We start from the raw sequence: 11,671 nt of genomic DNA on the forward strand, positions 1-11,671 counted from the left end.
AATTCGGCTCAGTTCAATTTGAATAGAATGTATTCCCCCCTACTCTTGCTGACTGCAACTACAACTGGACTGCAATTATGTTAATACAGGAACTCATAGCAAGAAACCAATCAGCAAGATCTTGTCCGAAAACATTAAACTATCATGAAATTTTGTTCCAAATATAATGCAAGTTGATTAATTTAGTTTGGTTCGAAAATTTTGGATGCAAGAACCATAATTTCAATAAACAACCATATCAAGCACAATAATGCAATGTTTGATCTGTCTAAGCTGTCGACTTATCTGTCAATCGTTATATCATTTGCTCTTCTTTGGCTCTGCTGCATAATCATTAATTAGCCCTTCAACGGCTTTCCAGAACAATCCTTCCACTAAGACTCCATCCTTGGTGAACCTGTGACAATTTGGAAAGTCAGAGATGCAATGAGACAAATGAACACACGTCATTAAATCAAATTAAAATCCTCAAATTACGAAATGCACGTTTTTCTGAGCACATGCATGTTAACATGTCAGAGATACAGACCATTGAGTGACGCTCTTTGTAAACTCCACTGGTTTTCCAGCTGAAATTGATTTAGGATCTGCACTTGCTATGCTAAGTGTGTACTGGTCAGAAAATCTGGGTAACTTTGAGGACACCACTAAACCAGTGCTAGTGTAAGATCCCTGCACAAAAATGATCAACATTCAACAAGCCGGAAACAATTCAGGATTAAATGTTTAAGAACATAATATTATATTCGTGTCACATTCACATAGAAACAGTTAATTTCAAGAGTTATTTTGTACTATGCACCGATTAAGAAAATAAATAAATAAATAGAATGTTTCAACACACATTATACTCGCATTATACACATGCATACATATGTGCACATCTGTCTGTGCACGAGATTGCTACAATAGAGACATTGATACGCATCATGGTATTACAAACAGCACAATTGGAGAACAAACAATAATTTATTCTATCAAACATATTACATCCATAGAATGACAAAAGTCAGCTTTTATCTGCAAATACATGTTGCCTGATATAAAAAAGAGAACTTAGCTAAAACCAATGCTCCCACAACTCCACAATCATGTTTCTGCGGTTCTTAATTGCAAGGTATAAAGGGGCAGGAAAAATCAGCTGGCATCTTAGTTTCAGACTAGAATAATATCTAATTTTTGAATTTCTCAATTTAGTGTTTGAACTATTTTTTCGCAAATCATTTGTTGGACTTTACAAAAATTATATCATTGTGGTAGTTCTTACCGACTTCAATTGGTCATAAAATACCTTAGTTGGCTTTCACTCTGCAAATTTGGGTTCAAAGTGCTTCAACATACTAACTGTACAAAATTTGGTCTCAAATTGATCCAAAACAAACTCTATTTCGCACACATAAAAAGCTAACTAAGACACTTTGGAAGTAATTTTGTACATTCAGCTTCATGGTAACACTAAGCACCACATACATATAGCTTTTTTAAGTTCAACTTAATTGGTAGAAAAATAAAATGTAGTTTGGACACTGAATTGCAGATTTGAAAGAGTTCAAAACTCCAATGCAATTGTTCCGAGATTTTCCAATATAAGAATAAGTCGAGATTCTACAACTCCAACATCACTTGAAAAAATTTAACGTTCATGCAAGTTTGTTCGTCGGTTCTAGAAGCACTAACAGAAAAAGATAGATAAAAAGAAAAAGCACAAGCAAATTGTGATATCATAATGACTACAACCTAAAAATAACAAACCCTAGAAGGGACCTCAAGAGAAAGGCCCCTAAGGGTGAAAATGATGTAGCCTGCTTGCGCGCGCGCGCACACACACACAATTGTATCGAGGTGTCAGCCTGAAGTATTTTTTTAAATCTCTCAATTTGGTGTCTGAACTATTTTTTTTTTTTTTCCAAATCAGTTGTTGGAATCATAAAAATTATATCACTGTGACTATTCTTAACTTCGCCTCCCCGGCGCGCGAGTATATAGAATTAGGTCATAAAATACCTTAGTTTTCACTATGCAAAATTGGGGTTCAAAGTGCTTCAACGAAATACTAATTATACAAAATTTGGTCTCAAATTGATTTAAACAAACTCTATTTCGCACACTTAAAAGGCTAACTAAGACCCTTTGGAACCCAATTTTGTACATTCAGCTTCCTGGTAGGGCTAAAAGCTGCATTCATATGACGCTTGTAAGTCCAACCGGATTGGTCAATAGAATTAGTTAAAACACTAAATTGGCAGATTTGAATTAGTTCAAACACTCCAATGCAATTATTTTGAGATTTTTTACAATATAACAAGCAAGATTCTACAACTCCAACATCACTTGAAAGAAATTCAACGGTCATGCAGCATTGTTCATCAGTTCTAAAAGCACTAACGGAAAAGGATAATAAAAAGAAAAGGCAAAAGCAAATCGTGATATCATAATGAGCGCAACCTAAAACTAACTAACGCTAGTAGGGACCTCAAGAAAAGGCCCCTAAGGATGAAAATACTGCAGTCTGCGGGCACACACAAACACAGTTATATTGAGGTGTCTGTGAATCAAATTGAACCCGAGGTAATAGTCTCACCAGTCACCATGAGCCAAGAGAAAGTGAAGTTGAATTCTCCATGACATATGGAAAGGCAATACTAGTTATTGTTCCAAACATTGACACAAAGTTGAATCCATGCAGTTACATATACCAATGAGGAAAACTAAAAAATATAAAGAAAACAAGAGAATGTAACAAAATTCCATTTCCAGAAGGTAAGGCTGATGTTCTTCCAAGTGTTGGGACAAAGAAACAATACCACTTGTCAGTCAAAAAGATCATTATCTAAATACCTTGCAATATAAGCAGTGATTGGTATCAAACAAAGTGTAAAGGACAATAGAGTGACAAGGTGTTTATGCTTCATTTAAGGCGCCCGTAAAAGAATTTCACTTATTTCAACCAACCAAAAAGAAGGCAAGTAATTGCTAATAATTTTATCTGCCATCCCAAATCACAACAATAACCCTCCCAGAGAACAGAAATGGGCCCCTTAATAAAGGCCTAACCCGAAGCTCTTCTCCCAATATCAGAGCCACAACCCAAGAAATGCACATTCTGGCCTCAAATAACAGAGATACTAGGTTTTTGAGCCTCAAATCAAATTTAAATAAAAACAGGGATCACTCTTATAGCAAGCATCTCAAAATCCACTCAGACCTAAGAGCCAACACCAACAGATAATTCTCTTAAACTAGAGACAGTTTCTTTTGGGTGACAGCTGACAACATAAGAAAATGACTAAACAAGTACAAAACACTGAAGTATGGATTACTACATCAAATAACTTAAATCCAGTAAGACATCTCAAAAGTATAAACTACCAGACAACCTAAAAAAAATACAAATTGCAAGCAACATATCAAAACAATCCATTTCAGAAACAAGGAACTCACATTTGGAGGATATGTAAACAAGAATGCGTTCTTCTCTTTTGTGTATACAATCAGCTGCAACAGTCCATTGAATACTACATACTTGCCAGAGTCAAGGATTAAACATAACTCTAAATATTCCGTCTTATACAACCAGTCATTTTCTTTAAATGTAAAAAACAAGATAAGTAAAATTCAAAGTAATCCTATTCTTATTTCACATTACAATCCATCCCAATATTAAAATCACCGAAAACATAATTATTCTCTAACATCTTCATCACAGTGATGCCGAAGTATAAAAATATGAAAATTGATCAGCTCAAAATATATTTGATGAATAATCATGCTTATAATAGCCTACAGCTGCCACATAAGTTAAAAAAATGCAGTTTGAAAGGAACGAAGATATATACCAAAAGTTGTATGACTTTGCAAGAAATAAATATTATTCTCCAAGCAAAGCATTCAAAATCTCAGGATTGCATAGGCAGATTCAGAAATTTTATTCCAGTGGGACGAAATATTTTTTGATCAAACAATATGTCATTTAGGCTAAACGACACTTTTTTAGACCGAATCAGATGTTGTTTCACTGGTTTTCAGTTTTTTTTTTCCCATAAAACATCAATCAATGGTCTTTAAAATAAATTATTTGCTACAGATCAATCTCTAACATTTGAAAACCGGAGTAGGGCCACTATCCCACCTTGCCCCCACCCTAACTCCGCCTCAGCGTAGCAATATGGTTCATAAGGCTTTGTTTGACAATTTTAACCTTAATTTAGCTAAAAAATTGTTTATCAAGCTCACAAACACTTATTGAACCTTAAAAACACAACATAGACGAAATATTTCAATTAATAAACACATAACACAATCAACAAAAACAAATCAAAGGATATAAAACGATGCAGCCAATCAAAAACTCTCGATTCTCCGGGAACTTCTTCTTGTAAAACTGAGCAACAAGAGCAATAGCTATAATAATAGCTCCCATAAAAAGTCTAAAATTGCTCAGCCGAACATTCTCCACGTATCCGCGGCTCGTAACAATCTGAAACCAAACAAAAAAAATCAGTCGATCATTAATTATTTTTTTGAAAAATTAAATTGACAGTGTGAAAAATGTTACCTCGGTGACTGACTCGTCGAGCAGGTGTTTGATTGAGTTGTGATCTAAGAGATTTGTTTTCTTCTTTGCTGCCATTGCTGGTTTTTTCTCTTGCATTTATCAGAGTTTTGTTGGGAGATTTTGTGTGAATTGTGAAAAATGTTTTGGGTTTTGAGAGCGTAGTAATGTAAAGATGTAGTGTTTTACTCTGTCTGGTGGAAAATAAAACGATGTCGTGTTGACGTGGCTGTTACGATTAACTTAAGGTTTTGGTCCGACCGTCCGAGTAGCTTGCTGCTTTTTTATCTTCTTTGGTCCGAGTAGGTTTGCTGTAGGTTTGCTGCAGTAATAATATCTTCTTAGTTATATTATATAAATAAATTTTTTTAGTGACGAGCATTCACTCCTGAGCCGAAGTCCAGGATCACTATCAAATCTCGGAATGTGGACTGCCCACAAATCCACATACCTGACAAAACCGGGCTATAATGGTTAACATCTCAATCCCAACTATTCCATTTTATAGAAAAAGCGTAGCCGGAAATTAAATCCGCGACCTTGGTGCCCAGATGGTTGAGACTTAGACCACTAGACTAAACCCGTTCAGGCTATATTATTCTAATATTAATATAGTTTTTAGTTGGTTATATTATAGAAATATTCTTAGATTACCCAGCAATGACATAATGAATTAAGTTATATAAATATTCTCAATTGATTGATATAATATAAAGTTCAAAAAAATTCATTAAACTATATAATAAACTTTACCTAGACCCTGTTTACTAAATATTAATTTTTTTAATTACTTACATCATATATTATTTTATAATATATTATAACTTTATTAACCCTATCCAAGGTTGTATATAGAGTCTATATAAGTATTTCTCTATGTTTTACTCCTATGAAAACTAATTAACAATAAGCATTTTCCAGTATCTCTACAACACGAACATATCTATTTATTTCGGAACATTTCCAAACCATACCAATTTGCAGCATCAACAGTAAAAATCGTCGAATAAAAGTTGCCACTATTACAACAAATGTAGTTGTTACAAGGACTAGATCATACAATACATATTAGCTAGTTTTTGGTACTTCACTCATACCTCAAAGCAATTGCAAAACCATATTTAAACTTTGTTAAAACCATTACAATAACAAATCTGTCTACCATTTTGTAGCATTAACTTTCGAGGGATTCAAGTATAAACCCCGGCCATGACTAACATAGCGTCATTTGGGTCGATACATCTGAGTAGTAACGGATCTCTAATCACCCTGCCAGTCTTAGTAACCTTCAAAAGAATTGACTAGGTGTACTAAAATTTTACTCCATGTAAATCCTAAGACATCCCTCTTATTTCAAGGATCATGGCGTGCTGTCAATTTAAATAAATATCTTTCCTAAGCAACTTAAAAGAAATAATTAGAAGAGGTAAAGATTATTATATTAAGGAGGCCTTGATCGCGCTCCCTTCACGCTACCTCTCGTAAGCAAAAACCGTGTACCCCTTACAAGTTCTTCCTTAACCATGAACAGAACTGCAGCTGCAAGAACACTTTGAAAGATTTTTGTGCTCATACCCTTGTAAAACCCGTTGAACCCTTCGTAGCGAATCATTTTGAGGATTGCATCTAGAGTACCTGTATCGACATAAAGGATTAACATCAATTACTGTAAAGATAAGTTTTTTTCAGAAGAAAGTAATGAGAAATACAGTGCATTTCTTAATAAGAATTAAGTTGCGGTATCAAAACTTCAACTGATAACAAAAACATTTTGAAAAAAGTTTGATCTTTGATTCGATTTTTCATGTAAATAAATTTCAGTTTATTTTTAGTACAAACCAAAGTGTAAAAACTGCACCAAACTACAAAAATCAACAGAACGAGCTACTTTATTTCAGTTTTGGTTTGAAATTTTTTACATCCTTAAATTCGTTTCGGTTTTGAAAAAGATACAATTATGGTTCGATTCAGTTTGTTTGAACCGAATACACACCCCTAGTTGTGGACTCAGCCATAATGGCCAGGGAACATACATCATATTGTTGTCGCACCTTCTTGTAACAATCATATTGTTAAAAGTTAAAACAAGGTCATGAACATATTTCAAACCTTCATAATGGTGCCTTTTATCTCCAGTTTTCTGCTGCTTTGCTTGAAGCCTCGACTGTCAAGGAAACCAAGTCAATCAGGAAGCTAGGCCGCTATTTCTAGAAAGTACAGAATAGATCTACAGAATATCTTCCAAGCACAAATAATAAAAAAGCTTTGCAGCTAAGAATGTAAGATTACATTCTGTTTTAGTCAATCCATTTGAACTCTCTTTATGTTTCTCGTATGGTCCTGACTGAAATTGCTTCCTTAATTAGCATAAGTTAGGATGTTACAAGAGCAATTTGAAAATTTTAATACCTGTTTTTGAATTTTCTTCTTTTTGATTATCTCATTTTAAGTCTATATTCTTTTGTAGTTGTTTGGTTTTGAAATTATTTTTTAATTGAGATATTATTTTCTCACAATTGCTAAAAATACAAATGCAACACAAAACCAAAAGCATTGTTTCTGCAACAGCAATTTAACCACATAAATGACAGAATCAGCTGAAAGATTCACTTACAGCCAAGCTAAGCTTGTGGATATTAAGCTTTAATTTTGTTCAGCTAAATTCTAATTAGATTGCAGGACTGGAAGCTCTTATTTAATTGACAAAGCATAACTAGCCCTTATTTTGTCCTTACGTGGCAAGAGTGTATTGGTGGATCTGCATTTTACGTACCTTTACAACTAGAAGAGGATATGTCACAACAGTAGCTCCAAGCTTTGCCAATGCTCCAAGAAGAAATATCTAGCAAAATCAGGCAATTTGATTGGCTGTCAAAATGAGCCCAAAGTATTGAATGGAGGGCATCATTACATAAATTTCGAAAAACTGATCCTCGAGAGAAGAAAATAAAATTATATCAAGCAAGGGAGCTGAAAGTTGGGGAAGAAAAGGAAACCTCTAAAGCAGTGACTACATTGTCACCCTTCTTTCTTAAGGCACGCTGTTTCTTGAGATTCTTCAACATGGTTTCATACAACATAAATTGCATGGAAGGATTGCTGACCTATTGAGTGGATAACATAAAAATTAGTGATAATACTTAGCAGGTTTAAGAGTCAATTTATCACATACCATGATCAGTGTTGGTAATACACCTCTCCAAAATCCAAAAATTCCACCTTCATCAAAGATTTCTTGTACCTATACAAATATTTTTTCATTAAAAACCATAAAGGAAGACATCTGTCACTATGTATTAAATGGGCGTAATTATACTGAAGTTATAATACATTATGTTTTATTTCAGCCACTAGGAGATATGATTTGGTAAAGCTTGCAAATCATTCACTGATTACAAGTATAGCCTTTATTACAAGTAAAACTAGCCAATTGTGAGTTCCATATCAATTTTCCCCAAAACTAAAACAAACTTCCACAGTATTTCTTAGGAGGAAAATTCTCAACATCTCAATCTAAAAATCATACAATAACTGCTACAGTAAACACTTGATTGTACCTACCACATGACCAGTTCCGAAAGGAGGAGGCTCGACTGCATCCAGAAAATTTTCATCCCCAACTGTCAATGGTTGACTTGACTCGGATTTCTTTGACGCTTTTGTATAGGTCTACAAAACAACAGTAACATTAAACTTAGAACTGAAAACAGCAATAATTTTAAGGTATATACACAAGCATTGGCGATTAATGCCCAGTAAATCAACAAAACCATAGAGAGATTTGAGATATCAACTAGTAATTCACCTGCATACGTGTAACAACTACCCAAATGGGATTTGTCAACAGCACATTTACACACCTGTGGGCAAAGAGTGATTTAAGTGTCAATTTATAGAAGGGTGTAAAGATAAGATACAATGCTAGTAGAATTTCAAGCAAAATTTACTCAAGCACATTTAAAATTCATATATAATTAGCAAAATCCATTAAGAAATTCAGAGAAAGAAAATGACCCAGCCATGGCAGCTACTATAAGTGATGAGAGCATCCCCACTGATCCATCACCAAACCCTTTTCTCTTGTGTTCAAGTGCCTTGGCTACTGCTTTATCCCTGAATATTTGATAGAAATAATAGTAAACACCCTGTATCATAAAAAGAAATGGCAAAGCATATAAGAAAATGCAAATCTCAATAAAATGACAAGAATTCACACCGTGTCACTATCTAAAACCTCTTTATGAAAGTCAACTATATGTACGTTATCATAGATATAACAGGACTAACGAAGTTCAATCTGGGAAAATGAATAACAAAGAAATGAACAACATACATAACTCCAAGTTGCATATCCTCACAAAAGTCAGCACCACTTGCAGTTACTACTATATTCACCACAACTGAACTGCGTACACTATTAGTCTAGAAAATCCTAGTTCACAACATCTTAATCTGCATAAGACCATAGTTCTTTGTTTTTCTTTTCTTTCATCGAGATAAAGAACCTGACAGTGAAGGCAGAAAGTCATAGAAAATCTGAAGCGCAGTATCTACAGTTCTACTCACTAATTCTTATACATCGTTGGACATAATGTAGTGAAAACGTAGATAAAATGTCACATAATTGCAATGAAAGCACCAGGTTGCAGATAATATGCCACAAAACTAAAAAATAAGCCTAGAGGGACCACAATACAAATTTCATTGAAAGTTGCAATGCCTCATCTATCATATATGCAGCCAAACGATAACAAAATTACAAATACACAATCAATTTTGAAACTATTTGAATCCAAACAAATTTAACATTTCAACAAATTTAAACAAATTATCTCCGTGTTTTTGATCAAGCAAATAATAGCATTTCAACCTACAATAACACAAAATTAACTGAAATTAATTTCAAAACTTAAAATAATAAACTCACTTGAGATGCAGCTGTGCCTACAAGAGACGGAGCTAATCCTCCATACAACCGTCCCCATCCTTCATGCTTTACAACCTACAAAATCATCCAACAAAAATTAAACTTCAACAAACAGCGACAAATTTCAATTTGTTCAGAAAAAATAGAGAAAAACCTGACACATTTGATCTACAGTACTAAGCTTCTTCTTCTCCTTCGGATCACGCTCTGTTTGCTGCCGTGTATTAACCTGTACATATAAAAAAATAAGTCAAACGTCAATAAAACAAAGCGAAACTAAAAGAATTTAGAGACGGTAATAGTACGGTTTGAAGAGGATAAGTAATGAGCTGAGCGATGATTCCACCGCCAGCGCCGGCGAGACCGTTGATCAAAGCGTCAGACATAATGTTTTAAATTTTCTCGAGAAAATGTTAAGAGGTGCAATTTTCCCGAGAAAGTGAGTGTTGACGAAAGAAAAGAAGAAACGGAGATCGAATAATAAATTTTAGAGAGAGAAACGGTCGCTTTCCTGAAATGTTGTTTGGTTCAAGAAAACAACGCTAAGCTGGTGATGGTATTGTTTGTGTAATGACGTTGGTTGTTGGTGTAGAAGCAGTTTTTTTTATTTTCTTTTAATAATTTCGTCGCGTTTGTGTAAATTTTCGCCGCTATAGCTATTTTATCATTGTTATATTTTAAAAAGATCCGTTTATAATATTTGTCACTCTAAAATATTAAAAGAATATTTATTTTTATTTTTTTAAATTTATTAAATAATTTAATAAAACTGAAAAATTAATAAAAACCTAAAAATTATAATAATTAACATGAACAATTTAATAAAAATATATATAAATCAAGATATAGTTATTATCTTTTCAATCAACTAGTAAATATGACAAATATTATGAAAAAAATACTTTGTTTGACCAACTTATATACATAATTTTTTAAACATAGCTGTTGTTTGGAGTTTTATGTGTTCCATACAATTATTTTGAGTTTTTTCTATGTAGAACCTTGATTATTTAAAAAATATTAGCGATAATTTAAAACTTAGATTCAAATTTCTTGATGATTCCCGATTTTTTGAAGTTTAATTGAAGTTAGTTTAAAGTAAAATAAGATAGCTGTTACTACATGTATAAATGGTGCTCGATATATATTCTCGGTTTATTTTATACCGTTAAATTTTTTCTCATGTATCTTTTATATTATTAGTTTCATTTATAGTTCATTAGGTCACATGTTAGGTTTAATTTGATGTTTTTGTTTCTTGACATACAATTTAAACCAATGAACATTAAATTTTTTTAAAAAAATATCGTTGATAGTGATGTGAATGATATAAAAGAGGAATTGATGGTTAGTTAAAAATTCAATCGGTTTAATAGTTAATTAAATAGTATAAAGAAATTTTAATGTATTTGTACATTATATGTTCTATACATATTTTAAAATTTCAAGAATGTACTCATTATTTAAAATTCTCTTCTAATAAGAAATACATAACCAAACCTTATATGTGTATTTTCTATTAATTTATTATTTGTCTATTTTTTCAATTTCATCATTAAAGAAAAATGATAATACTTCATCCAATAGATAAAATAAAATCTCGATTGGAAAAACTATATAGAATGCCTCATTTAAAATGAATAGTTGAGGAATTTTAATTTATATCTTCTCGTCTTCTCCAATTAGGTAAATAAAATCTCCATTGGAAAAATTGTAGTATAAAATACATCGTCTAAAATGAAGGGTTAATGTCATAAAAATTCACGAACTTTACACGTTTTCTCATTCTAATCACGTAGTTTAAATTTTCTCATTTTCATGCACGAACTATTATTTTTTCTCAAATTCATGCACGAGGCTGAGGTGTCACGGCTCCATTGGTGTAATTAGCTGAGATGTAGGTCATTTTACACCAATGAATGAATGCCAACTCAGCACTGTGTATGAATTTGGGAAAAAGTGATAGTTCGTGCATGAAAATGAGAAAATTTAAACTACGTAATTAAAATGAGAAAACATGTAAAGTTCGTGATTTTTTTTTACATTAATCCTAAAATGAATACATAGTTGAAGGATTTTAATTTGTATCTTCAAGTCTTCTCCAATTTAGGTAGACATCATTAATTGTGAGCCACCTAACAACTATAAGTAAATAGAGCCATAAGTTCCATCACGATGGCTAAATTTTAGAC

The 11,671-nt window shown here is 32.8% G+C and overlaps 2 protein-coding genes across 2 annotated transcripts; both read right to left on the reverse strand.

Annotated features, from left to right (window-relative positions):
- Positions 1 to 121: 121 nt before the first annotated feature.
- LOC126662206 (signal peptidase complex subunit 2) lies at positions 122 to 4,716 on the reverse strand. The gene is made up of 5 exons (XM_056104061.1): positions 4,556 to 4,716; positions 4,326 to 4,477; positions 3,442 to 3,523; positions 530 to 672; positions 122 to 397 (listed from the first exon to the last, which is right to left on the reverse strand). The coding sequence occupies exons 1-5, from the start codon at positions 4,649 to 4,651 to the stop codon at positions 301 to 303; spliced, it is 570 nt and encodes a 189-aa protein (XP_055960036.1). The 5' UTR covers positions 4,652 to 4,716; the 3' UTR covers positions 122 to 300.
- Positions 4,717 to 5,551: 835 nt separating this feature from the next.
- Positions 5,552 to 10,037, reverse strand: LOC126661383 (peroxisomal nicotinamide adenine dinucleotide carrier). Its single transcript, XM_050355218.2, has 11 exons — positions 9,785 to 10,037; positions 9,634 to 9,708; positions 9,480 to 9,554; positions 8,567 to 8,697; positions 8,358 to 8,412; positions 8,114 to 8,221; positions 7,725 to 7,793; positions 7,549 to 7,656; positions 7,326 to 7,394; positions 6,662 to 6,716; positions 5,552 to 6,187 (listed from the first exon to the last, which is right to left on the reverse strand). The coding sequence occupies exons 1-11, from the start codon at positions 9,863 to 9,865 to the stop codon at positions 5,994 to 5,996; spliced, it is 1,020 nt and encodes a 339-aa protein (XP_050211175.1). The 5' UTR covers positions 9,866 to 10,037; the 3' UTR covers positions 5,552 to 5,993.
- Between the last annotated feature and the right edge of the window lie 1,634 nt (positions 10,038 to 11,671).

Source organism: Mercurialis annua, linkage group LG8, assembly GCF_937616625.2.
Source record: "Mercurialis annua linkage group LG8, ddMerAnnu1.2, whole genome shotgun sequence".
NCBI classification, from domain to species: domain Eukaryota; kingdom Viridiplantae; phylum Streptophyta; class Magnoliopsida; order Malpighiales; family Euphorbiaceae; genus Mercurialis; species Mercurialis annua.

Bases quoted from the DNA above. Each gene is read 5' to 3' on its own strand.
- LOC126662206 (XM_056104061.1), bottom strand. From the start codon at position 4,651: ATGCAAGAGAAAAAACCAGCAATGGCAGCAAAGAAGAAAACAAATCTC. The intron at 673-3,441 runs GTGAGTTCCTTG...ATTTTTGTGCAG, and splicing joins TGTTTACATATCCTCCAAAT to GGATCTTACACTAGCACTGG. The intron at 398-529 runs GTCTGTATCTCT...AAATTGTCACAG, and splicing joins ACAAAGAGCGTCACTCAATG to GTTCACCAAGGATGGAGTCT.
- LOC126661383 (XM_050355218.2), bottom strand. From the start codon at position 9,865: ATGTCTGACGCTTTGATCAACGGTCTCGCCGGCGCTGGCGGTGGAATC. The intron at 9,709-9,784 runs GTACTATTACCG...TTATATGTACAG, and splicing joins TTACTTATCCTCTTCAAACC to GTTAATACACGGCAGCAAAC. The intron at 7,395-7,548 runs GTTTCCTTTTCT...TGATTTTGCTAG, and splicing joins ATGTAGTCACTGCTTTAGAG to ATATTTCTTCTTGGAGCATT.